Genomic DNA, 27,055 nt, shown 5'->3' on the forward strand with positions numbered 1-27,055 from the left:
CTGTAACTATATTTTTATGCCTAGCAATGCCACTATACCCTCAGTAAAGCATAGCCAGTGCATTGCCTTCTTCTCATTTGCAGCAGAGCTATGCCAGAGTGCACACAAAAGACTGCATTTGTCCAAAATAAAAGTGTTATTGTCGCCCCCTGCCACCTCAAGCTATTCTTAGCAATAGATATTTTGAGATCACCAGAATACATTGTAAGGTGCCCAGGATCTGAGTAGCTGCTTCTTGGAACTTGGGTCTTGCATGGTTGAGGTTTCATTACTTCTAGAATCATTCATTAGAAGTATAAATTACTTGCTACTCAGTAGCTGCCAAGAATAACTCGCACATCATCCTCTGCCAAGCTCTAACATTGGCACTGGGCTCATGCCCTGTCAAAATAAGCTCAGTTCATGTAGTCAAGCTTTTGGCCAGCACTCAGTATGTTAATATTAGGCACTCATGCTAATGGCAGTGAAGGTCATAGGTGTGACAGTGTCATTTGGTACTAAAAAGGTAATGTATTAATTAGCTAATACAGTGTTGATAGTGACTGATTTGCCATTGCTATATTCGATCAGTATTGCTAATTTTAATTATCACTCTTTTCCAGAGATGCCCACTTTTGGCTTTGTGTTTCATTACTCCTTACAGTTCGCTTGACTTAGATGGCTCATGGCTTGGTGTTCTTTCCTAATGAAATACCAGTTGTAACCTCATTATGATCCACAGCGATTGGGTGATGGAAGTGCCTACACAATCTAGGGTAATATACTTCCATGTGCTCTGTGGTGTCCCTGAAAACAGGGTCCAGGCAGAAGACCCAGTTTGCCTCGCAACTACATTATCCACAAGGTCCACATTGTCATTCTTCCCATATGCAGCAACGACAGATATTAAATGGGAGAAAGGAAAAGGGCACAATATCAGGCAGGAGTGGCTAATCTGCCCCCCACACAATTTTTTCTGACCCGGTGACATTAGTATAGGAAGGGAAGCACAAAATGTTTTGCACTTCTTAACTATGTTGCTGTCTGCAGTCCATTGTCTTTGTCCTATAGAGCTCATTGTGAACTGTTGAGAGCCATACCACCCTTCCTTGGATAATCGCACCTTGGTTTGCACTGCTTGTTCATGCTACTGCGTGATAAAGAAATGGTACCAAGAATTGTTTTTAGGTATGTAAGTAACTTCACTACTGATATTAATTTACAAAGTGCTTCATGACTGGTCTTCTTCACCCTTAGAACACTGTGAGATATAATCTTGCTCTCTTCCTAGAGGCATAGAGCTGAGGACTAGAGGTTGTGATGGCAAGGTTACCCTTACCCACTGAATTAAGTTCATTAAAATAAATAAATACACTTATAATCCTGGCTTTCTGCCATGGAGCTCTCAAGGAGATCTCCATAGGGTTCTCAGCCACTGATTAGAATCAGACCCTGAGCAGCTCAGCTTCAACAAGGTTGCTGCATGAGGCACATTCAGACAGTGCCCTGATCTGGGGGTTGAACTTTAACCCGTATTTGATCTATTTTTAGCTCACACAAAACAGGGAACAAAAAATGCTCAGTTAGTGGCTTAAATATATATGTCGACTGAGCAAAAGCTGGGAGCAAATTTTATCACTTGCATAACCTCGCACTGCCATCTTGCTCCACGTTTACTAAACTCACCTCGCCAAATGGTCCTGGGAGGCACCCAGGTTACTAAAATATGGCTGTCCACGACAAATAGAGACAAACTATGATACCATCAATTAATCTATGTGCATTTCAAGTTGCACATTTAACCTTCTCTACAGAAGATAGGACTAGGCAAAGGCGTGTGTGTGTGTGTGTGTGTGTGTGTGTGTGTTTAAAAAACATCCTAAGCTATAACAATCTAGTATTATTAAACATAGACAGACAGAAATAGTGCGGGAGGACTTAAGAATTTGTAATTTATTCATAAACTGCTAAGCCATCATAGCAAACTTTTTAAATGAAATCTGATAGTTCTTTAAATATTTACCAGCTTGTTGACCCATTTTCTCAGTTAATTAGGGATTGCATTAACAATGTACTGAACAGAGGCAGCTTTTAAAATTAAGCAGCCCAACTATTGTGCATTGCACAAAGTTTTTATTTTGTTTAATGAAGCTAGAGAAAGGATGCTCAATTGAAAACATCCCAATTCTTTAACAAAAAAGACACCTAATATATGACTAGATTAATCACTTTTCCTATGACTTAGTTGACAGATCCAGATCATCTTTCTAGGAAGAACATTCATTTTGCAGTCTTCTCTGTTTCTGTAATAGTTTTTTACTGACTTCAGCTGCACATATTTTCTTACCATGATTTCTGTGATAGCCTGCATTATTTTCCAGTGAAAAGTTTTGCAGTATTTGCTTCTAATGAAAATGAATGAGTAATTCATCATACTTTCTCAACCTTTTTCAGTGCACTCGTTCATTTCCATCTTTAAGCTGAATCCCTTCATCTGAAACACATAATTGTGCAGCTGAAAATAATTCAGGGAAGATGTGGCCACACACCCTGTATGGCCTGTTGCCAAAAGGGATTGAGAGATGTTTTAGTTGTTTGTTTCTTCCTGGTCATCACCTTTATTTTCCCTCACTATTTCCCTGTTATTAGCTGCTGCCTTGTACTTTATTTTGCATATATTTTGAGTGTTGAAGTCTTTTCAAAAATCTTTTTGCAGAGTGTTTCATATTGAGGATGAAAGGGGGAATATAAATGTTTCTAATAAATACATAGCAAGCTCTCGGAGTAAGAAGAGGGCATGCCCAGTGCATCCCATTCTAGGACAACTTAATGGTCTCGACAACTATTTAAATCTATTTCAGGTTAAGCAAAAATTTTTCTAAAGATATGTGATTTTAAAGTGAGAGTTGCAACAATGTTGCAGTTCAGAGTGTTTCTCTTCAGGGCCAGCCAGCCATTCCCATTCCCAGGATACTCCATTAAATTTCTTGATTCCCTGGTCTTCTGTTATCTTGCCCCACCTACTTCCACAGTCAGCCAGCATTGCATGGTTATTGAGCATGCCTTCCCTGGGGTCCCCCCCTTAATAATGATAATTTTTTATATTTCTACATACTTTGGGATTCCATGTTGGGTATGCTTAGAGAAGGATTTGCACTCAGAGTAGTAAATAGCCGTTGCCAATTAACTCTGAACTTCAACTTGGTCTCAGACTAACCATTGCTCAGGCCTTCTTTAATCCAGCGCAATCCAACCTGAATCCGAAGAAAGTTTTTCCAGTCAAAGTGCTAAAAGGCTGTAAAAGTTGTAATAGGGCCATCCATTGGGTTTCCTGAGTTGACCTGAGGTCTTTGTTCCAATTGTTCCAATAGCTGAACTGACCCAAAGTAGAAAACAAAGCAGCTGCCAGCCGTGAGGATTAAACAAGCCAGCATATCAAGGTGCAAATGGCTAGAAGAAGCTTTCTCTCCATTTACACCTGATGAGCAGCCATGTTCCTCTGCCAAAAGGTGGCATTTACTGTGTCTTTGTTTCCTTCCTGGAGATCAATTCACAATGCAGGCAGTCAGTGTTCGCATCCCATGGATCAATTTTCTTAACCGCCAGTGTTGCTCTGTTTTGTTTTTCTAAACAGGAAAGTTAGCTCAAGTGGCAAACATTTGACTGATTTGAGAAATCTCACACACCAAACCAAAGGCATCGCAACCAAAGTGAGAAGAGGGCAAAGGGCTTCTGTTTACTTGAAAAGAAGAACCGCAAGAGCAGAAACTTTTTCTGCAGAGACGAACTAGGAGGTGACACTCAGTGGCAGAGGAATGATTTCTATTTCTGGCACTACCTTAAGGCAACAAAGGAAACATAATAGCAACAATAGTCCAATTTAATGAGCAGGTGTGCAATATTAATTGCATTAAGAGTTACACTTTGAACAAAACATACCTTTATATTTTCGTATCTGAAAGTAAGAACATCTGCAATAATACCTGCAAAGTAGCTAGATACATCTGCATTGCAACAAAATCATGCCTACACAAAACAGGTTTGCTTAGATGGTTATATGCAACTGCTCCACTTCCTGTGCTATTATTTTCTACTGCAGGCCTACAGATGAAGCTATCTGACATCTAACAGGAAGAACAACCACAATCCTAGAGAACAGCTTTTTTCCCACTGCCTGATGGGCTGATCCAGTTGTATTCTGCCTGTACCAGAACAAAGCTGTTCTCTCGTATCTTTCTGAAATGCATCATCTCCCCATTCTCCTGAAGTGCCATGGCATTATTTTCTGGCTCACTAAAGGACACTTCCGTTCGCTTGTGACAATACTGGGAATGGATGCAGCGTAGACCAACAGCCAGCACCATGCTGAGGACAGCAGAGCATCCAAGGAGAACACCCAGCTGAGCTACTACAAGCTGGGACTCCTTGCGTGGCTTTCCTCCTCCTCCTCCTCCTCCTCCAGAAACAGTAGCTTTGGGTGTGGCTCTTGTTACCTTCAGGAGTGTGTTCTCAGGGATATCCTTTCTGCCCTTTTCCTCCTGCTCATGTGATGTAAGTTCAGCCTGGGGCAGGAAGTTTGCTGGAACTTCCCATGTCGCTGCTTGCTTCTCTGCCATCTTCCTTGAGGCTCCTGATAAACTTTGATAGACACTCATGTCCTCTTCACTACCTAAATGCTCTGATATTGTTTCCATGCCTGGAAGGCGTAGAGGATCCCGGAAGTGGACCAGCGGTGAAGCTGTAATGGGTAGCACAGACTTGCTAAGGCCTGGGTTAGGTGTTGCAGAAACCCCCTTAAAAACAAAGAGATGAAGTACACATGGGATGTGACAGCCATTGTCTTGGCTGAGATATACAATCACCTTTTAGTTGTTCAGTTAGATCAAAACTATCATCGTTAGCCTACTAGAATCATCACAATTCTAACAGATAACTGTTCTCATCATAATAGCACACCACTTAAGAGCTCTTAAAATGATCCTAGAACAGTATTGAATCAGACCAATGGGAGGGGATGAGGAAGAAGATAGGTAACCATTGATTAGCATTCAGAATTCTCATTTTGAAAGGCTTCTTAGCTTGCAGAGGTAGTAGCAGGTTTATGCTGTGTGACCTTCAGAGTTGAGCATGTTGTTTTCTTACTGTGATGCCGTTATATGCTTTGGTGATGGGCTTGGCGTTTGGGTAAAGGAATGTTACAGAACTATTTTGTTTACCCCACGGGTCTGTGCTCACTCAAAAAATGTCTGATAGTTTTTATAGACAGGGGAGAATAAAGTTAGCCTGTTGCACAATCAAATGCTTCTATCAGATGTCAAGGAGATAAAGAACTTATACAACATTTAGAAGACATCTGGAGGCAACCTTGTATAGGGAAGGATTTAATGCATTATTATGCTTTTATATTTGTTGGAATCCTCCTCCAGTGGCTGGGACAACCCAGTCAGATGGGTGCAGTACATTTATCTATCTATCTATCTATCTAGGTTAGACTCCACCAGGAGCTTTCTTGGCCACTGCTAGTTAAGGAAAATGGAAATGCGAGAGCCAATATGGTAGAGAAGGGCAAAACTATGGAAATACATGTTCCAATTCTCACTAAGTAATAAAGTTCATTGGGTGACCCTTGGGCCAGTCACCATCTCTCAGCCTATCCTATTCTATGAAGTAAGCATCTGCCTGTTCTTTTATGCCTTCTAACAGTCTCTGTCTTATCCCTACTATTCATGTGGCAATTGCTACCCTCTCCTTGACACTGCTGCCTTGTCTCTTCCCTATGAACTATAACTCCTCTGAGCAGAATCTGTATCACTTCTGTGTTCTGCTCAGTGCCTAATATCATGAGCAAAAGAAAACACTGAGTAGCAGGACTAGGAAAGCTGCTACTACTACTGAGAATCGTAGTAGTTGAAAGAGCATATCCGTATGCTGTATCTATGGCCCAAGGGTTAATTGTAAGACATGTCTATCCTCTTTCAGCAGAGCTGTTTACAGCCAGCTGTCTCCTGTCTATACAACTCCAGGAATAATTGGCATCAAAATGAACACTTAGAACACAATAGCTTTGAATGTCTGCATAAAAAGGTACCACAAACCCAGTGGGACTCTCTTCCAAGAGTTTACTTTAACTTATTTAAGATTTCAGAGAGTCTACTGCCCTCTAACTGGAGTAAGCGAGAACAGCACTAATGCCTCTGTATATACGTGAGCTACATCAAAATCCACTGACTGGAAAATCAGACATTGACTATTTAGCCTTCTTTCCAGGACCTGCCATCATGAGTACTGCAGCACTGTAGCACTGTGCTCATTTAGTCTTTCTGAATGTACTTCAGATTTTCACTAAATTCAGACACTTTAAGGGGAGAGAAACACACCAAATGCACTTCTTTGCTCGGCCTGTTTTCTCTGTGGTCTACACACCATGCCTGTGTCTGAAGCCAGTAATAGTGGGGAGAGAATTATTTGCTTCAGAATCCGACGAATCTTAAAGCTAACTAGGTCACAACTAATTAAGCACATCAGTTTTGGCAATCTGTGCTTATCAAGAGACATGAAATGACCTCAGATGTAGTCTACGTGTGCCAGACATTCCAGACAGGATTCCGGAAGGCTAAAATCAAGCTTTTGTTGGATCCTCTGTATTTGTAGACTGGGGGGAAGTTTTCAAGTCACAAAGAATTCTTCCTCACTCAAGTAAAAACCAGAGTTTCTACATCCAAAAGGCTTCTGCCCCATTACCAGCAGGCCGACCCTCTGTTGAACCAAATGTTCTGCAAACAAACAATACATTCCCTACAAAGTCTGTTCAGCCTCCTATGAGTATGGGACCAAGCCTATAACACTCCCATCACAAAGCAAACAATACAGAAGCGTGTCCATTGTACTTTTGAGTTCAAGCCTTCAAGGACAATTTGTTCTCCATATACATGGTTGGGGGTGGGAATATAGTTACAGATTTGTTTTCAGTCCCACATTGTTATACTCTTACTATTTCAATGCAGATTAAATAATGAGACAAGTTCTCATTGCATTCAGTGACACTGTGATTCTCTGACTAGCAGGCCTTACAAAGCAGCAGGAAAATGGTCTCAGGAGCATTTGAATTTGTGTCTGAGGAGAGACTAAATTTTATCATTAGTAGGGTTTAGCTATGTGTTGGGTCACTGCAATAGCTCTTACTTATTTGCACAACTCTGTGAGATTAGAGTGTGGTACAAGTTTAAACAAATACATATCACTTTTATCATATTAGGCTTCTGACAGAAAGACACAATGCTGAAGCAGAACAGTAACAATGTACTACCAAAGATCTTTCTTGAAAACAAATCAAATGCCATCCTTTCAGTGCTTACCTCCATGCCTTTTATACATGTAGAGCAAAGCTGTGATATGGGAAAGCTTGAAGTATTTTCTCTCCTGAAATGTTGGGGAGCAAAGTGTAAGTTAATTACATTTTGTTCTGATAAATTCAGCTTGTATTCTGCACACATGTTCCTAACTGTCATAGGGAAATTCCTCCCAAAGCTTACTCAGGACTTGGGTTGGGATGCTTTAATTGTATGGTATGTCACATATATGAATCCCACATAGGAGGCTGCTTACACAGAGCCAGACCACTGGCCTATCTAGCTCAGCATTGTCTACATGGACAGGTAGCACATCTCCAGGGTTTCAGGCAGAGGTCCTTTGCAGACTTACATGGAGATGCTGCAAGCCAGCTACTCTGCCACTGAGCCACAGCCCATATGTGCCACAGAATCAGATCTGTTTCATATAAGATAGGCACTATGTGAAGGTCATTTGAAATCATACGCTCAGGTGAGCTCTGGAGCTGAAAACCAATAACAAGAAATAGGCGTGTGCCCAACACTCTGTGAGCACTGGGACTTCCATTTCCCCTCCTCTCCACTGCAGCCCCCTGCACGACCTCCAGAATTGGCTCCAGAGAGGCCCCCCAAGAGAGATTTGGAGGATGCATAGGGGACAGAAGGAAAAGGGGGAAAGGTAAATTCCCTTTGCAGAAGTGGAAGTCAATTCTGCACACACAATGGTGACACTAGATACAAGCTGCAGAGACCATGTCTCCAAAGACTGTCTCTCTCCATGAGCATCTTATTTTGCTACCGGACAGCTATCATTCCAAATAACTTTCAAATGGCAGCCATTTTGCATTTAGCTGGTCTTGGTCCTCCAGAATGCCGACACCTGTTTGAAAGCTCTGCTGCTGCTATTTTACAATTATTTACACACTTAAAATGAAAAACAAACAGGGGTGTGAGAGAGAGATGCAGCACTCAGAATCTTTTAAGACTCTGCCATGTTTTGGCAAATCCAAAATTCATAAATATTAGTGCAATAAGTGTTATGTGCAGCATGGCATGTAATGCTCAAACAGTACCTGTTGTACATGCTGTGGCTGGAGGAATGATGTTGTGCTATGAAGCCGAGATCCTGGAACTGAAGTGATGGCTCCAGTGTGAGATCACCAACTGTGCCACTTCCATTAGCTTGTCTTTCTCTACTGCGACTGATGGCATGTGAAGTGACCAAGTCTGCAAGGGATTCAGACAGAGCATTTCCATTGTCAGGAGGCTCAGAGACTTGTCGTCCACTGTAAGATGGATCCAAAATCAATGTGGCTGCAAGCCGAGTCAGACTAGTATGCGTAAATTTTGCAAACTGAGTTAAGATGGTGTCAGGAGTGGAACTTTCTGGGGTTAAGCACAAAGCAAAACATTAAAAAATATAATACTGTTAGCAGACATTTCTTAAAATATTGAACATGCTTATCTTATGTATATATTTCTTATTTGTTAAGATGACATAACTGGAGTACTGGATTAGACACATCTAATCTGTTAGATGCTTCTGTTTCCAATAGTGGCCAAGTAGGTGCCTCTGGGGAACCTCACAAGAAGGGCATGATCATGACATTCAAATCATGACAATCAGTAAGGCAAATACTTTCACATTCATTAGCCCACATTACGTTCTGGGAACACAGCACACTGTCTTTTACTGCCACTTCAGTGGTCCACCTCACTCAGTACTGTCTAACTTTATACACCAAGTGGCAGCAGCTCTCCAGGATTTCAGACAGGAGTCTTTCCCAGATCTATATGGAGAAGCTGGGTATCGAAAACAGGACCTTTTCATGCAATGTATGCAGTGTTTATTAAGACTTTCCATTCCCAATGACAATGAGCAGTAATATAAAAGAAAGCTTATAATAAAAGTTAGAAGAAAACCTTACAGCTTTGGAAAAACAAGTATCATCTTTCGGCTAGTACGTATATTCTGTTTTCAATCAGATAAGCAGGAAGATAAGGAAGTTAGAAGAAAGAAATATGAGATGGGAAAGAGGAATGATGGAGTAAGTTTGTGTATGACAAGGAGTTAGACTCTTGGATAAAAGAGCAAATTTAGTTTTACAAAAGAGCAGAGGGGGAGAAGCAACAGTGACACACCCTTCTTCTTTCCCACTTCTACCAAAAAACCTCAAAGAGAACTTGTATGGATGTCATCCACAGAGATTGTGAATTACTTTGAGAGTTCTCAGTGAGATCTTGTGAGGCCTCAAAGTAATAAGGTGCTCATGCATTTCATTTCAGGTCAGATCCAAGAGCAAGTGATCTCAACAAAGCTGCTTAATACTCCGAATTAGTATGTACAATCTAGCTCTGTTAAAGTCCATTCCCTTTGCAATGTAGTGTGAACTGAATCCAATGGAGATAATCTTAAGGATATTTACTTGAACATCAGGGCCATAGAAATCAGTGGTATTTACTTCTGAGTCAATGGGTGGTACACAACTAAATCATAAGAGTAGGTTCATTGAAATCAATGGATGCAAGTCCCTTAAGTCCAGTGGTTTCAATGAGTCTGTTCTGAGTATGATGCAGGGCATCACACAATGAGTTTATAATTCAATCCAACATAGAAGCTTTGCACTAAGTCCTAATACTTCTAAGTCATATAAGATAATAGAAGTGTGAAATAGCACAGACCTATAGAAAGGTTCCACTTTGGCGGGGGGGGGGGAGGATGTCGGATAAAAACATACCTTTCTCTGCAGCAAATGCTCCTTTTAGATCAGTAGACTTTTGAAGAGGTGTTGGCTTTATTACACTGGGGGCTACATTACTTTCAGCTGTGGTTCTGTTTTGTGTTTGTTGAGACACAGTGGAAGATTCAATCCTTGCCCAATAAACAAAGTACGACTGGACGACTGATAAACTGTTTTTAAAAAAGTGTTTGAAGCAAGGCTTTAGTCATTCTGTACCATAAATAAATCATCAGAACATTTGGTAAATCAAAGGGAATTTTTTAAAATCTACAAACAGAATTAGCGTAAAAGACATTAAAGGATTAGACCATAACACTTTTCTGTTTTGAAATGACAACAAATAACCAGATGAAACCTTAGTGAACGGGGTTTTAAATAAAATCACAATTAGAGCTAATCAAAACACATGGGGGGGAGTTACTTTTAATTTAATCAGCTTTTTAAAAATTAATTTTACATTTCACAAAAATAGCGCCATAGTCAAGAAGGGGAAGAAAACTGAATGTCATTAAAAAAAAAAAAATCGAGACCAAGTCCTAAGTATAGCCAGAATTTTTGTTGAGGGAGGGTAGCCAAAGTTGTTGAGTTTTTAAAAGAACATAAAATGTTAATCAGACAAAGACAGAGGCCTGGTCAAATAGAAACATGTACTGGTTAAAGACATATTTTTAATAGATGGAGCTTGTCTTAGCACTGAAGTGTCACACTGGGAAACAGAAAAATGTAATCTCTTTCCACAACAGCCTCATGAATGCCCTCAAAAGTTGGCTTTAGTTTCTCTAGGCAGGTGGAGCTAGTTGTGTGAGGGGAAAATGTACTGCTCAATTCTAAAAATGTTTACTTAAAAGGACTTGTGCCCAGTGTTTAGTAAATGTGCCCCAAGACTGGAATCCTAACCTATACTGCCCTGTTTGGCTGGGTGGTTACTAGCATTTAGGATTCTTAAGAAATCTGCCTGTGTTGGATGCCTTCCAAAATGTTGAGGTTTCACTTTACCAGAGAGAGCAGAGCTGATCAATGTTGGAAATCCATTTATATACAGTTTAAAGGTTTAAAAAGAGAAAGCATAAAAATGATGCTTTGCCACTCTGTCTGACTTTAAATATCAAACTTAAATCCTCAGGAGTACGACTGTAAACCTGTGCAAAGAAGAAATGAAATGTTTTCTCTTATTTCCCTTTTCAGTATACACTCCTGCAGGAAAGATTTTTAAAAAATAATAGTTAATAAATTGTTTTGGGTAGGCTTTTATAGAAAATAATTTTAACTTTTTTAAAGAAAGCCTTCCTGAAGGAAAAAGAAAAACAGAAAGTAATTATGTAGGGAAATGGGTTGTAGTTTCTACAAGTGGAATTCCTACTGGACTACAAACAGAGTGGAACTCAAAGGATATTGAAATGGTGGAACAATAATGGAGCAGACCTGGTTCAAGTTCTCTTATAGTGACCATTACGTTTCTGAGCTTAGAATCAATATCATGCTACCATTCCTCAGTAAATTTTGCAAAGAGCCAGCTAGCTAGCACCCATGGATTCCTCCACTAGAAGATTTCCAATCTGTTAACCATCAAGCAGACCAGACCTTCAATCTTAACAATCCAGAATTTCTTACAAGAACCTGATGTCTCCAATGGGCTGATCGGGTGCTTTCCACACAAACGACAGGTTTCTCTTCAGGGACTTGTCTGAATGGGTGACGGTGTCGCCATCTTCAAAACAAGTCAGCAGTTTGGAGCCAGGAGGAACGTAAACAAAAGTGCCAGCAATTTGATCGTTTGATACCCTGCGAGCTTGAAGCATAAAGCCCATGAAATCACGTGTGCTCCTGACGGTGACTGGGGACAAAGTGGAAGTTACACAATAACATAAGCCCTTGGAAATGCATTTTAATATTTGCGTTGTGAAATTTGCTCTACACTCCATGCTAGGAAGTATGCTTGGCAATGCCAAGTTGTTGGAATTTTAGATATTTTTAAATAAATGTTGCCCTTGGTAATTTATTAAGCACAGCCAATATTAGCATTAGGGTCCTGGGGGGCAGTGGCCGGGAGAGATACACTAAAATAAGCCTTGCCATACTGACCTCCACTGATTACTGTCAACATTCTGGTCTCATCATGATGAGATCCAAATCTCAGAAAGCAGAGAGGGGAACCTGTGGCTCTCCACATGCTGATGGACCCCAACTCTTATCAGTCTCAGCCAGGAATGATAGGAGTTGTAGTCCAACCAGATCTGGAGTATATGCACATACAGTTTTATCCACATAGAACCTACTGCCAGAAGTTGTGCAAATGTGTGGACACCAGGGGGCAGGAACAACAACTAAGACAGTGTCAAAGTGGGGTCAGCAAACACAGTCCCATTCCCCCCTTCACAAATTAACTGTACCCATGAAGGATGAGGGGTGGGGTATTTCTAGCCTGTGAAAGTGAAGCTTTCTTTGCCATAACAGAAGGGAGTCACTAGAGCTTCCATAGCAGGAGGCTAAGTCATCTCCTTCGATGAGAGCCAACTGTAACTGGCAGTGATCCATGAACTGTGTATGAAAAACACTGGTGTTTTATTCCAAGCAATGTCACATGCAAGCTACTCCTTCTGTAATATACATAAGCATAACTGCATTTTGATTTCTGTTTACACAGTTACACCCAACACACATTAATTATCACATATAAAGCAAGTTTCCTTTTAAGTAATATATCTTCCCAACATACCCGTAAAGTGCTCGTTGTGTGAGCCACATAAGTATCTTCAAAACTGCCCTGACTATTTTAATTAGTGTTTCAAATTTAATCTTACTGTTACATCTGCTTACTGCTTGTTATTCGTTCTTCTGTTCATTCAATCAGTTTTGTCCTCCTGCATTTGGAGAGCAACTGGGACTTTGGCAAATGCAGGCCATCTTAAGCAGCAAAGAGCAACTGAGAAGGGATTCGGTGCTTAGAATCTTTTTCAGCCTGAGGGCTGCATTGCCCAATGGGCAAACTTCCAGCTGCCACAAAGATAGGTGGGACATAAAGCAAAAGTGGGCAGAACAAGGAATGCAAATTTAACCTTTGTACAGTAGGCTAGTTGTTACACTCACATACCACTCTCTATGCACCATCCAGGCAAGCAAAAAGCATTATCAGAGTTTCAGTGACACATTCCAGCCAGGCTAAACCACCAGAGGCTCATGCAAAGCAGCAACATTGAAGAGTGTTGCCTGGGGAGAAGGAGTGTTGCTGGGAAGAGTCCCAAGAGCTGTATAAAGGTAAAGGTAAAGGGACCACTGACCATTAGGTCCAGTCGTGACTGATTCTGGGGTTGTGGCGCTCATCTCGCTTTATTGGCAGAGGGAGCCAGTGCACAGCTTCCAGGTCATGTGGCCAGCATGACTAAGCCGCTTCTGGCGAACCAGAGCAGTGCACGGAAACGCTGTTCACCTTCCCACCGGAGCAGTACCTATTTATCTACTTGCACTTTGACATGCTTTCGAACTGCTAGGTTGGCAGGAGCAGGGACCGAGCAATGGGAGCTCACCCCGTCATGGGGATTCGAACCGCCGACCTTCTGATCGGCAAGTCCTAGGCTCTGTGGTTTAACCCACAGCGCCACCCGCGTCCCATAAGAGCTGTATAGAAAGGCCTAAAAGGTTACATGTGGCTCCCAAGGCTGAGGTTCCCGCTCCGGATCTACAGCCTCTAACTGAATACATCCCTCTGTCTTTCCCCCAAAATATCATAATTAGCTGTGACTCCTTACCTGGAACCTTGTCACCTGGAAAAAAGGATATATTGGTATGGATGGTAATATAGTTATTCTGTGGGTTCTGAAGGTGAGCTCTGATATGTTTGGGCCTCATATCAGTACATGCCGAAAGACTGGCCCCATGGGAGAATGCAGCGGTGTATGAAACTAAGCACAGGATTGTCAATGCCCACACAACAAAAAGTGCCTGAACTTTCATCTCTTCCTCTACCTGTCAGGAAAAGACATTGGAAGTTATTGCAGTGCTTTTCAATCAATTTTTTAAAGTACAATTTGTATGAAGCTACCCAGTGACACCTTTGAATTTCAGATGAAACTGTCAATTTCACAAGCTTTGGACTGTGAGAAAGGAGGTTTTAATCTTCCCTGGAGCTTTTTCCTGGTTAGTCCACGGAATAAAACACTTTGAGAACAAAGCAGGCTTTGACTTATTCTGGAACTGTTGGGGTGGTGGGGAAGTAACCACCCAGGCAAAGTGGTTATCTGAAATCCTTTGCCAGTATGCTTCTGGCTCATGGCAATCAGACGGAGCATGTATTCTCTTACATTGTGGCCACGCTGCAAAATGAGAGCTAGCAGTGGGGTAACTATCAGAAACATCGATGGACCTTTCTCAATGTTTAGCACGCAGGGAATGGATAGCAGCTACTTGGATTCCACACACAGTTCAGAGGACACTGCAGCAGCTAACACATCCTTGAAGGGCAGTTGGCATTTCCCCCAGCGTTCAAACCCAATACTGAGTAGCTGGAAGACAACACAGCCATTGAAACTGCAAGTATAATGTGGGATGAGATAGCATAAGTCGGGAAGGGTTTAGTAGTAGGAACACATGCTTTTCATTCAGAAGATCCCAGGTACTTCCATTTTAATGGATCAACCTAGCCGAACAAATGCTCTGAGCTGGTATAAAGCAACTTCCTCTGTGCGTGTTACACATACCTATTTAATTTGTATACTGCTTTTGCAAATATTTCCCAAAGCAGCCTATGACCATATACAAAATTCGTATCACTTATTGGCTGGTCCTCATGGCATCCGTAGTGAACAGGGACACAAGTACTTAATGATGCCCACCATGTTGATGCCATTTTATTTTCTACAATACTTTTTAGAGGCATCTTTAAAAGTTGAGCATTCACAACTGTCCCAATATAGCCATTTAAATCTAGCATTTCAAACCCAATATTTTATCAGTTCTCAAATTTCCCTCACTTTCACTTTACCTCTGTGTGCTCCTCCTGATCAGTGCTGGAACACACAACCCTACTGACTTAGAAATATACCAAAGAAGACTAGGAAAAAGGGAGGTGCTCATATATTTAAAAACCCATGCTGAATATATTCATGTTCTTGGAAATAAATCCTTCAAAAGTATAAATATACATGTAATTATTAAAAGAAGCTGTGCTTGAATACTGTAGAGCAGCAATATAGAGCTATGGCAGGAAAGGTCCAAGCAGCAGAAGGTCCTGTCCTAGGTCTCATGGTCACTTCTCTTGAGGTACAGTGCCAAGAGTGTTACCACTCCATATGTGGTCAGTGAAGTTTAAAGCCCTCGTGTCATACTTGACTCCAAAATTTCCTTTAATTATTCATACTTTCCAAAACAAAACAAAAGCCCAGCTTTTCTGGAAGGTGAGTTAAGATTGGAGAGAATGAAGGGTGGTGAAGCAAACATGCAAGAGTAGAAAAATCATTTCCATCTGCACTGCAGATCCATCATCCAATCTCTCCTGCCACCTATTCCTTCCCCTTCCATTTGTGTCTGCCTATCAGCAAAATCAGTTCTCCATTAAAGAATTATCCATTAGCTGATCCCATAAGCTTCTATAGTCATCTCTTCTATCCTACCAGACCATATCAGCCATTTGGCATTTAAATTAGTGTCTTAAAACACCTTAAGCTCATACACAAGAATGGGTCTATGCAGAGTTCAGCTTATATACTTTCCTACTACCTTTAAATGTGCCTGATCAGTTGCTATTAAATATTGAACTACTTATTCTGAGCCAATGTTTAGCTCAATTCTTTTCCTCTAGTGATTTCTGAAACCGTTTACAGACTGAAGACAACACAAGGCCATATAAAGGAATCCCTTTTTGAAAACCCAGCCCTTGCAATAGAACAGGTTTTGAACAAATTAAGTCACACACACTCCCATCTTCCAATATAATCCCTGCTACAGCCATTTTTGTAAGTAGTTAAATATATACAAGTTATTTTTCCTGTGTAATAGGATATTTCCTCCATATCCCAATTTTGCTTTTAGCCCTATAAAATCTCCTCTTAGTATTCAACACCTTAGTTGCATTAACATTGCCAGTTTCTTACCTTGGGACACATGTTCCTTCAGACACTCAGCAATTTTCTCCTTCAGCCTGCCAGGCAAACATCCTTTAAGGAAAAAAGTTCTTTACTCTCTCTACTAATGAGAAGAGCAACAGCTGTTACTGCTAATCCTTAATACCTACAGGAACTCTGTCAGTGCTCAAATCCAGTTTTAATCATGTTAGTTTTCTTCACACTCTACTCATCCACTTAAAAAGAAACACAGCAACACCAAGTTTCCACAGTGAAAACAAAACCTGGGCTACCATATTATACACATTTACTTGGAAGAAAATCTCAGATAAACTTAAAAGTGAACATAGGATGAGAGCCATTACAAAGACTGTGGGGAATAATCTAGTGTTTCAGGTACATTAAGGTCTGGCCTCTTTCTCTCGCCTCCCCACACAAGTGTAGCACAAAGAAAGATGTGCTTTCTTTTGTGCACTCAAGGATATACACTGAGTATTTTGCCTTTCAGATCTATATGGGAATAACTTGAGAGCAAAAATAATACGGAAGGAATGAGACCTAGACATGTCTATTTCACTGTATTAAAACATAAATGTTTTGACTTCAACAACATTTTAAAATGCAGTTATACAAAGGGGAAAGGTCCTGATCCTTAAAGCTCCCTATTCTCTACCCTCACTTTGGCTGATGTCATTGATTCTGACCAAGAATATAGGTCATGGCCACAAAATCCCATTCTTAGCGTGAAGAAAGGCTGCAAGTCTTAACTGAAGTTTCAAAACAGGTGTTCCAAGCACTAGAGCATGAGCAGCATAGCATTTATTTATACCATATTCCTTGACAACAGCCTCAGTGAAGAAGAACCAATACTGAGAATAAAGTCTGAAAACAACTTAAACTAGTGTGTGTGTGTGTGTGTGTGTGTGTGTACGTACACACAGGCACAGACACACACACAAAATATATACTAAAATATTTGTAACCTCCCTTTCACGTTTTAGGTCTGTGGGCACATCTGGATGTTTGAGCAAGTGCCATGGGTACCACCACCCTGGTCACTTCTGCCCCCCAATCCAAAGAAAGGAAGTGCATGCACATCTTACTTCCAAGGGATCTAGGTAGAATTAACCTGAACCTAGAAAAGCACATGGAGCTGAAACAGGAAAGAAGAGTGTCATTCTTCCAACTTCCTCCTTCAGCTGTATGTACTTTTCCGGGGGGGGGGGGGTGAGTAAACTACCATTACTCTGTCATGACCAAGGTGGCAGTTCAGGGAAGCATTCAGAGGCTTTGTGGGCACTAGGAAAAGACTTCAGGGGCATCATTGTGCCCCTGGATGCAACACTAACGACCTCTGCCCCATGAATACTAACAAGCAACATTAAACAGAGCAGCAGAAATAAAACCAAAAGCACTCAGCAGAGCCAATCAGAAATCCTCTGGAAAGTGGACACTTTGGCCTGGCAAATATTTAAAATCAAGAGGGAAGGGGTAAGGTAATTTCCCCAAGAAAAGTCCCACAGCTTCAATATCACTGCAGAAACAACCCTGGCTCTGCGTATTATCCAGTAGTTGGGGGCATATGTAGCAAGTTCTCTGCAGATTTAAAATTAACAGCTTTAAAATTTGAATGCTGAAAAACTCAAGTGGAAGGCTGTTCTACTTATGTCTCTTTAGGTTTTAAAATCTTCAAGCAGAGTAAAAACTAGAACTCTTGCTTTGGGGAAGGATTGTTAGTTCTGCTGTAGACGCATTCTTGGAAGTTTAAAAATTGCTAATTGTCATTTTCCTCATTAATTGCTCCTTTCAGGAAAGCCTAAGTAGGTGATGGCAAATTTTATCACTAGTGGTATTCATTAAAATTGCTAGAGCTATAGATATTTTGCACAGAAATCCTGTACTTCTATCATTGATCAGTTGCACTTTCCTACCTAAGGGAGGAATTTGTTTGGACTCAGTCTGGGCATTTTAAAGCAGTTGCTACATGATAATGCTCAACTAGCCTTGAGCAGACACTTCAGAAAATAAAGGGCAACTTACAGTGAGTCCACTTAGAAGCCTTAGTTCAGTGGAACTTAACCCTCAGGTGAGTACAGAATTGCAGTTTTATTATCAAAGAATGTATCAAACAATTTTTTTCATAGACTAATATTGGGCAAATAAGCTTCCTCTTTATAATGAATGAATGAATTTATTAATACGGTCATAGACCAGCTTCAACACACGCAATATCACAGATCATAAAAAATATCAGGAATACAAGGGACAATATGCAATAACAAGAATTTAAATATAAAAATTAAAATTAATTGTTAGTGTGCCCTCTGTAATTAACATTTAGGGGATTGGACATTATGGGATACCACTTGCTTCCTGCGATTGATTGCAGACGCACAGAATTTAGCTACATTTAATGTAGTCTTGGGCTTCTTGTCCTCTAGCAGTAGTTTTAGACTATGGTATTCCGATTCTTTCCTAGACTTTTGCAAAACAGGTGTAATAAAAGTCAAACGTATATCCTCATAAAGACAACAACGTAATAGTACATGTGAAGCAGTTTCAACTTCCAACGAACCACAAGGACAGACCTGTGCTGTGTATGGTTTACCCTCAAATCTACCCTGAAGTAAGGCAGAAGGGAGAACATTAAATCTGGCGAGGGTAAAAGACCGCCTGTATTTGGGTACCTGAAGACCTGACAGATAGTTAGCTGGAGAGAAACCTCTCCCATGGTCCCTTATTGCTGGACCTCTTTATAATAGGAAAGTACTGTGCCTTAAATATTCTTGATATGTTACAGATCAGCAGAATACAGACTGAGTTAGCTTTAGACTTTTCAAGATCCCAACAGAAGATAGCAACTTTCTTTTCATTTCCTGCAGGCCTTGATCCACACCAAGAGTTGCTCACTGTGTAAAAGGGCCTAAGGCAAATAGTGAAGGTTCAGCCAAATCGCCCCCAATATATAGGTGGGATTAACTGTGTGATCCTATACACTCAGATGTTAAGCCCTAAGGAGTTCAATGGTGCTTAGTAAAGAAGGTAAAGGGACCCCTGACCATTAGGTCCAGTCGTGGCCGACTCTGGGGTTGCGGCGCTCATCTCGCTTTATTGGCCAAGGGAGCCGGCGTACAGTTTCCAGGTCATGTGGCCAGCATGACTAAGCCACTTCTGGCGAACCAGAGCAGCACACGGAAATGCTGTTTACCCTCCCGCCAGAGCGGTACCTATTTATCTACTTGCACTTTGATGTGCTTTCGAACTGCTAGGTTGGTAAGAGCCGGGACCGAGCAACAGGAGCTCACCCCGTCGCGAGGATTCGAAACCGCCGACCTTCTGATCGGCAAGTCCTGGGCTCTGTGGTTTAACCCACAGTGCCACCCACGTCCCTCAATGGTGCTTACTCACACCCAAATGTCTATTTCAATCACTTTTCTCCTTAACAGCAATTAAGTTAAGTCTTCATCCCTGTCGCTAAGCCATTTTGCCTTCCTGGATAGCCATGATTTAATGTACAGCTACATAATAAAGAACATACAGACATAGCACAATTGCAATGACTCCCAGTCATGCTGCTCTGTTTACATTGCAATGACACAAGGGGATGGCCAGTTATTATCTTGGGCTATGCATGCAATGCAGCGCATGTGTATGCATGTATTTGAATTAGGGCTCTTAAATAAAGCTGCTCTTTAGAGTTGTGACAGGATTAAATAACTGAGGGTAAGATATTATATAATAGTGGATATACTTACAATAAACATTCCATAAATACACTGTTTTAGATGTTTGGAAACAAAATACTTTAGCTACTTCCAGCAACCATTTTGGAAGATGAAGGGATCCAGTGACCTTGCCACCTGTAACCTTTTTCCAAAACAAGTTAAAAATTACATAGTAAACCTGAAGGAACATCCATTTTAAAAAGAAGCCATTAATAGAAAACCATGCCTGTGATTTGTATTTACATGGCAGTCCTTTCTCAAGCCCTTGTCAAGGAGTTATAAATTATTGAAACATGCTATAAAATTGGGTTCTCTTTGTATGCTGCACAGAGCCATGTGAAATGTGAATAAGTTAACAATTATTAATTCCTTCCCTTCAAGTGTTGCTATTCCCTCCTTGTACCAAAGGTCTTCTGTTATTTGAGGAGATGGAACAATGTTGTATTCACACGATTGTTAATACTTATTCATGCACAACTCAAAGAAAGGTATGTGCTGATTTTTAAAGGCAGCTTTAAGTTGTTCAGAGAACAGTATAATGTACAAGGCACCCCATGCTGAGTTGTTTTATAACTTTTTATCAAAACATTCTCAACTCTATACTATAGGACTTGTTTTAGTTTAGCTTTGCATACAGTACAATCCTGTACATGCCTATTCAGAGATGCCCCTTTAAGGTAGGTCCCAGCTGAGTTCAATGGGAATTGTTCCCCAATAAGCTGAACATAGAATTACACCCTAAACATATTTTGAACAGGAGTAAGATTTCTTTGTACACACATCAATGGCTATTTCAGACTAAGGAAACATTTTGTTTGCAGCAACTGAGTTTTAACGTAGATTGCAAAACACAAGGTTTATAATTCCTTTCCCCCTATTCTTCCATTTCCTCGGGTTAAAAAGTCAGGCATCTAGTTGAACATTTTGGGGCACAAATGTATGAAAGAAAGTGTGTGTGGCCTAAAGAATGGTTAAGGGATATGCAATGGAACTTTGACCACAGCAGCTCTACACAGACCTTCCCCTATTTTTGTTATAGCCCATCCTACCAATTTATTTATTTTTTATTAGTTTCTTAGCTTTCATGTTTCAAGGCTGACTCTGCTTTAAAAATAAAAAAAAGAATAGTCTTTGGATTCTGCTCAAGCTGCTGGATTTTATATTACATGTCAGATCCTGCACTCTGTGCAGCCACACAGATTTATGAGCCTCCCAGTGTGCTGGGGGGGGGGGGGAGAAGAAAAAGTTAATGGCAATCAGGAGAGCAAAGGGTTGCCAGGATTTGGAGGGCTGGCACATAAACAGAAGCTTCTCACTTGCAGTGCTTACTTGTAGCTGGCACAATGCTACCCCTGGATTTTTCTTCCATTCTGTTCCTATTTTTGAATTGTCACTGTTACACCCCCTATTTAAGATTTTTGTTGGTTCACTTCAGACTGCAACTGAAGATTTTACCATGTGACTAGAGTTAAAGAAAGAGGCTGTGCTTTTTTAAAACAGGGCATGCAGTTTGCCTTACCTTTCCAGCCATCCAAACTTTTGAAAACAGGCTTTCACAGCAGTCCAAGAAAGGTTCCAGTGTGGTGTTAGGTTCCACTATGGTGTTATTCTCTAACTTACCACTGTTCATGTGAGTACCAGATGTTGTATAAAATTAGCTTAGAGCATAAACAGATCATATTCTTTTCCAAGTTTATTTCATTCCAAATTATAACACAAGATGTATTCCAAACTCTGTCAGCAATATTCCATTTTGTTATTACATATAAAAAATAACAACCATCCTTTCTTACAGGCCACGTAACTTTTACAGCAAAATGAAATAACCTTGTTCACTGAAGAATTGCCAGTAACAAACAAAATAATGTTAAGAAACTAAAGTTGCAATACAAAAATGTTCCATCTTCAGGTATGCTCACATTCTCCTCTTCTGTGTACTTATATACAAAACTGTTTAAAAGGAGGAAAAGACAATTAGGATGTTTTGCATAAATGTACTTGTATATATAATAGTGTATATATAATAGGTATAATTATAACAGCTACAGTCCATAAACTTAATATTATTGCCAGAAATACTGGTTTGATCCAAAAATACCGATCATTGATGGAAACACTGTTTTACATTTCGTCCTATAACACTGTGAGAAAAGTAAAACAAATCCAAAGAGGTTTTGCTACTGCAACCTTTTGTATGAAACCTGCTACAAAACTGATTTCTTATACAATCATGTGACATTTTGAATATTTGCACCAACAGTGCTAGTATAGCAGCTTCTGTCTGTTCATTATTCCTTGGAGCCAATGCTGTAGTATAGCTCTAAAGATATTTTTCTTTGTAAGACAATGAAAAATCTTAGTAGTAAGACTAACGCAATCCTAAAAGAGGCATGATCCTGCCAGGACTAAACATTGTTAAAGCCCACTGATTACAATGCAAGCTATTTATGCATGTGCTCAACTCTCCCACTGAAACTAAAAGGGCAAATGCTTAATGCTCCCATTGAAATTAGAAGGGCAAATAACTAGATATGTACAGCGTATGACACACAGTTAAGCCATCATACTAGAGAAGCTCCTACCTGCTAGACTGCTCCAAAAGTTTCAAGTGTCCATACTCTAAGGGTCTTTTGTTTCTTTGTTTTAAATATTTATATACATGCATTCCCACCAACCCCGGCTTAATTTACCAGACCCTAGCATCACTACTAAAATAAATGAAGTTATATCACTGCAAAGATTAAGAAAGCCTATTTTTCCAAATCTGTAAAACCTGGTGCAACCATCAAGAAAGCTAATGGAAAATGTTTGAAGAGAAGCACTGCCTAAAAATCTATTTTCCAATCCCAGGAACAATTCCTAAAATGTAAAGTAAAAATAAAACAAACCACCACTGAGCTCCATACTCTTGACTTTGAGGGCAACACAGATCACTTATTACCTTTTCGCAAAGCCTCACTTGAGTTGAAATATTTAATCATACCTCAAATTCTCTCATTTGTACCAGAACATGAGGCAAGAGGAAGGTGTTGTAACATGTCATTCTGCATAAGGCTTTACAGAAGCCAAACATTTATGGATGCCTGCTTACTACATCTAATTCACCATCAAATGTATGTACACGAAGAGCCATTACCTAATTTTTCAAAAAAAATAATCTTCCCTCAAAACAATTTGGATAAATAGACCAAAACCCAGTATCTTCTAGTTAAGCATACTTACCATTGTTTCCTCTGATGAAAGCATCCCCATATTTATTCTTTAGTTGCCCATTTACATACTCCTCTGTCTGCTCCAGAGCTATATTCATGTACCCATCCAAGCAAGCCAGAACACCTAAAATCAATGGGACCCAAAGAACTGCTTAGACTTTGGAGCTACATTTTTAAATCCAATGCTGTATTAAAAATTCAGTACAAGTACAGTACATTGTTGCAAAAAATGACTAGGCAAGCAGAAGTGTAGAGCTATAGGTTGTTATGGTAAAAATAATTGCCACGTCTTCCTATAAACTGATTAAGACTGTAATCCTTACCCTATTTCCTAGGAGTAAACCCCATTGACTTCAATAAGACTTGATTCCAAGTAGATGTTGTTAGGATTGCACTGTAAGTCACTATCTGTAATTTAGCATATGAAATGTAGTATCACTGTAGCAGAACCCTTTGCCACAAGATCAATAGTTTCTTCTCTGGAGCCTGGAAAGGTTATCCTTCCATTTATGGATTATCTAGAGACTACTGTATCTTAACATTCTGCAGTAAGTTGTCATAAATTTGAATGGACATAGGCACATCAAGTTTAACTCATATTGTATGACATGTATTTTATGTTTTCATATTGCAAACCACCCTGTGATCTTTGGATGAAGGGTGGTATAGAAACCAAATAAATCCGAATAATAGAAGGAAGCAGCCATGTACACAAGACCAAAAGTCTCTTATCACTGAAAACTGGAATACTACAGCTATAACAACATTTTAGGTATACAATGTGGGAAAAGTTAAACTAAATTATGAAGTTATCTAAAGAGATAATAATCTAACAGGCAACTTTTGTTTTAAAAGTGTGTAGTATTAAAAATGGGACGTGGGTGGTGCTGTGGTTTAAACCACTACGTTGCTTGGACTTGCCAATTAGAAGGTCGGTGGTTCGAGGCCCCACAATGGGCTAAGCTCATTGTTCGGTCCCTGCTCCTGCCAACCTAGCAGTTTGAAAGTACACAGTGCAAGTAGATAAATAGGTACCACTCCGGCAGGTAGGTAAATGGCATTTCTGTGGCTTAGTCATGCTGGCCACATAACCCAAAAAAACTGTCTGCGGACAAACGTCGCCTCCCTCGGCCAGTAAAGATGAGCGCCGCAACCCCAGAATCGTTTGCGACTGGACTTAACTATCAGGGGTACCTTTACCTTTAGTATTAAAGATAGCTATTTAATATTACCTTAGAGTGCAAACAAGATTCAGACTCAGAGGAAGGCTTGAGGGGGGAAATGCTATGAGTTTATTCTAAAATATGTAATGATTTTGTGGGGTTTAAAAAAATAATGTTGTATGAAATATTTTAAAAATAATGTCCTGCCAACATATTTCAGTTACAGTCGTACCTTGTAACAGTTACCTTAGTTGTCTAACTTAATCCTGGGAGTCCATTCGACTCCCAAAATGGTTCGAAAACCAAGGCACAGCTTCTGATTGGAGGCAGGAGCTTCCTGCACTCAAACAGAAGCTGCGTCGGAAGTTCGGCTTCTGAGAAACATTCGCAAATCGGAACACTCACTTCCAGGTTTGCAGTGTTTGGGAGCCAAAAAGTCCCGAGTACCAAGGCGTTCAACAACCAAGGTAAAACTGTGTTCTTAAACCAAGGTTTCAACCAGTTTCAAGTAAGTCCTAATGATTTTAAAGGGTCTTACTTTCAAGTTAATATGATGAAAATTAAGATACTGAAGTTGAGATCATAGAAGTATAGAATTATAGTATTGGAAGGAACCCTAAGGGTGATCTAGTCCAACCCACTGCAATGCAGGAATCTCAACTAGATCATACTTGACAGATGGCCATCCAAGCTCTGATTAAAAACATCCAAGGAAGGAGAGCCCACTACCTCTCAGGAGAATCTGTTCCACTGTCTACATACTCTTAAAACAAAAGTCCCAGCTGCAAAAGGTAACCTTGGCTAGGTATTAGAAAGGTAACCTTGGCTAGGTATTAGAAAGGTAACCTTGGCTAGGTATTAGAAAGGTAACCTTGGCTAGGTATTAGAAAGCTAGACGTATCTCAAGGAAATCAGAAAAGCAGACCAAGGTCTCGGATCATATTTATCAAGGGAAGTTTTTAATGTGTGACATTTTAATGTGTTTTTAATCTTTGTTGGAGGCTGCCCAGAGTGGCTGGGGGAACCCAGCCAGATGGGAGGGTACAAATAATAAATTATTATTTTTTATTATAAAAGGCTGTTATTGGAAATGTGGCCAAAAAAAATTGTGAATACCTTAAAGTAAACTGTATAAGTAGACCTGTATTTTCTCTCTCAATGTAAAAAAGGGGGAAACCCTACAAACTTGTAGCCTTCATCTTGTGTTTGTCAAGCATTAAATTGTCTCTTTCCTAGAATCACCTCTAGTATGGTAGTGGTGCAATGAAAACCTCACTCCTGAAAAGATGTACAGTCTCAAAGTTCCCCATCAGCTTTCTTCTTAGCTACAGAATCCTTTTAAATGAAGTGAGTTCTTGGGAAATTTAAACATTTAATTTACACTCAACATCTTCAGAAAGAAGGTCTAGTATTGGTTAGAAATGTCATCACAGCCTCATCCTCATTTGGAACACCAAGTAGGCTTAGAATTTAAGAAAATCAGCTAGGGTTGCCAGGCTTACTGTTCAAAACAGCAAATTCTCAATCCAAAAAGTTTGGCTAGGATGATAAAAAGATTCCAGATGTGGGGACTAAATTAATCTCACTACTCCTACCTTTGTATATATAACCCATAATGCCTGAGCTTGACTGTGAAGAACTCTCCAAGAACAGGCCAGGATCATAATCCAAATTATATTGGTTCCTTTCTTCCCAACTCAAAGATCACATAAATATATCATGATGACTGGCGCACAAGACTGACAGAACTTACCTCGATAATCAACTCCAGAATTCAACTTTACAACAACTGGTCTCCCAATGATTTGTTTCAAGAAATCACTTGGAGTTTGTTTCCGTAAACTCATTTTGACAGATCTGGGAGGCTAAAGGAAACAGAAATAGGAAAATGGTTGAAATGCAGAACTCAAAACAGCACAAACAAATGCTCAACAAACAGAGGTAGGATGCTGGCTCTGTAAAGTGATCATTTGGGAAATAAATATCAAACAAGAGGATAAAGCAAAAAATTTTTTGAAGCGGGGCTTTTGAAACTGCAATTCTACAGCCATTGCATGAAACTACTCTCAACTACATACAGTTTGATATTCTTAATAAGAAGCTTATCTAACACATCTGTTCACAACCCACCACCATTTGAAAACATTCAAAGTACTCTGGCATGCCTTTATTCTGTCTCTGTAGTTTTTCTACAAAAGAACTTCACAGTATTGTGGAATTCAGATTCTTTTTTTAACATAGTGACTATGGATTTATAAATAAATAGCTAACTGAGGAAGCACAAGCACAGGAACTCTCATCTCATGTACAGCTAATTCAGAACTTTCATTATTTGAAGGCAGTAACATACTGATGAGTGAAATCACTCCAAAGGTACATTGATATAATCGTATAACAAGCCTAATTTGTTAAACGTGTAAATAACCATCTAAAACTTCAGGTCCATTTAGTAAATTATTGTTTTTGCAACTGGATACATGTTTCCTAGAAGCACAAGTTGGTGTTGGCAGCATTTCCTCAAATAATCACAATAAATATGATGTATTTAAAGTCTCTAAATCTGCTTTTCTTTTGAATATCCTGAACTCTGCACTTTTTGCTAAATCAAGTCAACTTATGCCCATTTCACAATATCCATAGCAGCCCAGATGTAACATACTAGAAGCCTACACAACACAACTGACCTAACTGGGATTTATGCTGTAACAGATTAGGGCTCCTGCCCAAGAATATCAGCAAAGGATTCATCAAAATATTTTCTTCATTTATTGCCTCTAATATGGTGTTCTGGATTTTTAAGAAGTAGTTTTAACCATTCTTATTTTTCTTTTCTATTTTCACCATCATTCAC

At 39.9% G+C, this 27,055-nt stretch overlaps 2 protein-coding genes and 2 long non-coding RNA genes across 8 annotated transcripts in view; 1 reads left to right on the forward strand and 3 right to left on the reverse strand.

The window, feature by feature from the left end:
• The window catches only part of LOC310770570, a 188,744-nt gene that overhangs the window by 145,813 nt on the left and 15,876 nt on the right, over window positions 1-27,055 (reverse strand). The window lies entirely within an intron of this gene.
• Window positions 969-4,211, forward strand: LOC310770537. The gene is made up of 3 exons (XR_014552246.1): window positions 969-1,167; window positions 3,614-3,870; window positions 4,079-4,211. It is a non-coding gene; the product is annotated as an uncharacterized lncRNA (long non-coding RNA).
• On the reverse strand, window positions 3,842-19,981 carry REELD1 (reeler domain containing 1). Of its 5 annotated transcripts, none has more exons than XM_083631230.1 (9): window positions 19,860-19,981; window positions 16,135-16,197; window positions 13,795-14,011; window positions 11,660-11,882; window positions 10,046-10,218; window positions 8,381-8,693; window positions 7,335-7,398; window positions 6,357-6,413; window positions 3,842-4,772 (listed from the first exon to the last, which is right to left on the reverse strand). In XM_083631230.1, the coding sequence occupies exons 2-9, from the start codon at window positions 16,144-16,146 to the stop codon at window positions 4,128-4,130; spliced, it is 1,704 nt and encodes a 567-aa protein (XP_083487356.1). In that variant the 5' UTR covers window positions 16,147-16,197; window positions 19,860-19,981; the 3' UTR covers window positions 3,842-4,127. The 5 variants fall into 5 exon arrangements, with proteins under 5 accessions (XP_083487356.1, XP_083487357.1, XP_083487359.1 ...); XM_083631231.1 differs by lacking the exon at window positions 19,860-19,981 and adding an exon at window positions 18,854-19,155 and having other exon boundaries at window positions 16,135-18,272; XM_083631233.1 differs by lacking the exon at window positions 19,860-19,981 and having other exon boundaries at window positions 8,381-8,534; window positions 16,135-16,975.
• Window positions 21,505-26,063, reverse strand: LSM6 (LSM6 homolog, U6 small nuclear RNA and mRNA degradation associated). The gene is made up of 3 exons (XM_083631433.1): window positions 25,958-26,063; window positions 23,052-23,165; window positions 21,505-21,779 (listed from the first exon to the last, which is right to left on the reverse strand). Exons 1-3 carry the CDS (start codon window positions 26,049-26,051, stop codon window positions 21,745-21,747), a joined length of 243 nt encoding a protein of 80 aa, XP_083487559.1. The 5' UTR covers window positions 26,052-26,063; the 3' UTR covers window positions 21,505-21,744.

The sequence above is a fragment of the Podarcis filfolensis genome (assembly GCF_964270895.1).
Source record: "Podarcis filfolensis genome assembly, chromosome: 9".
In the NCBI taxonomy this organism is placed as follows: domain Eukaryota; kingdom Metazoa; phylum Chordata; class Lepidosauria; order Squamata; family Lacertidae; genus Podarcis; species Podarcis filfolensis.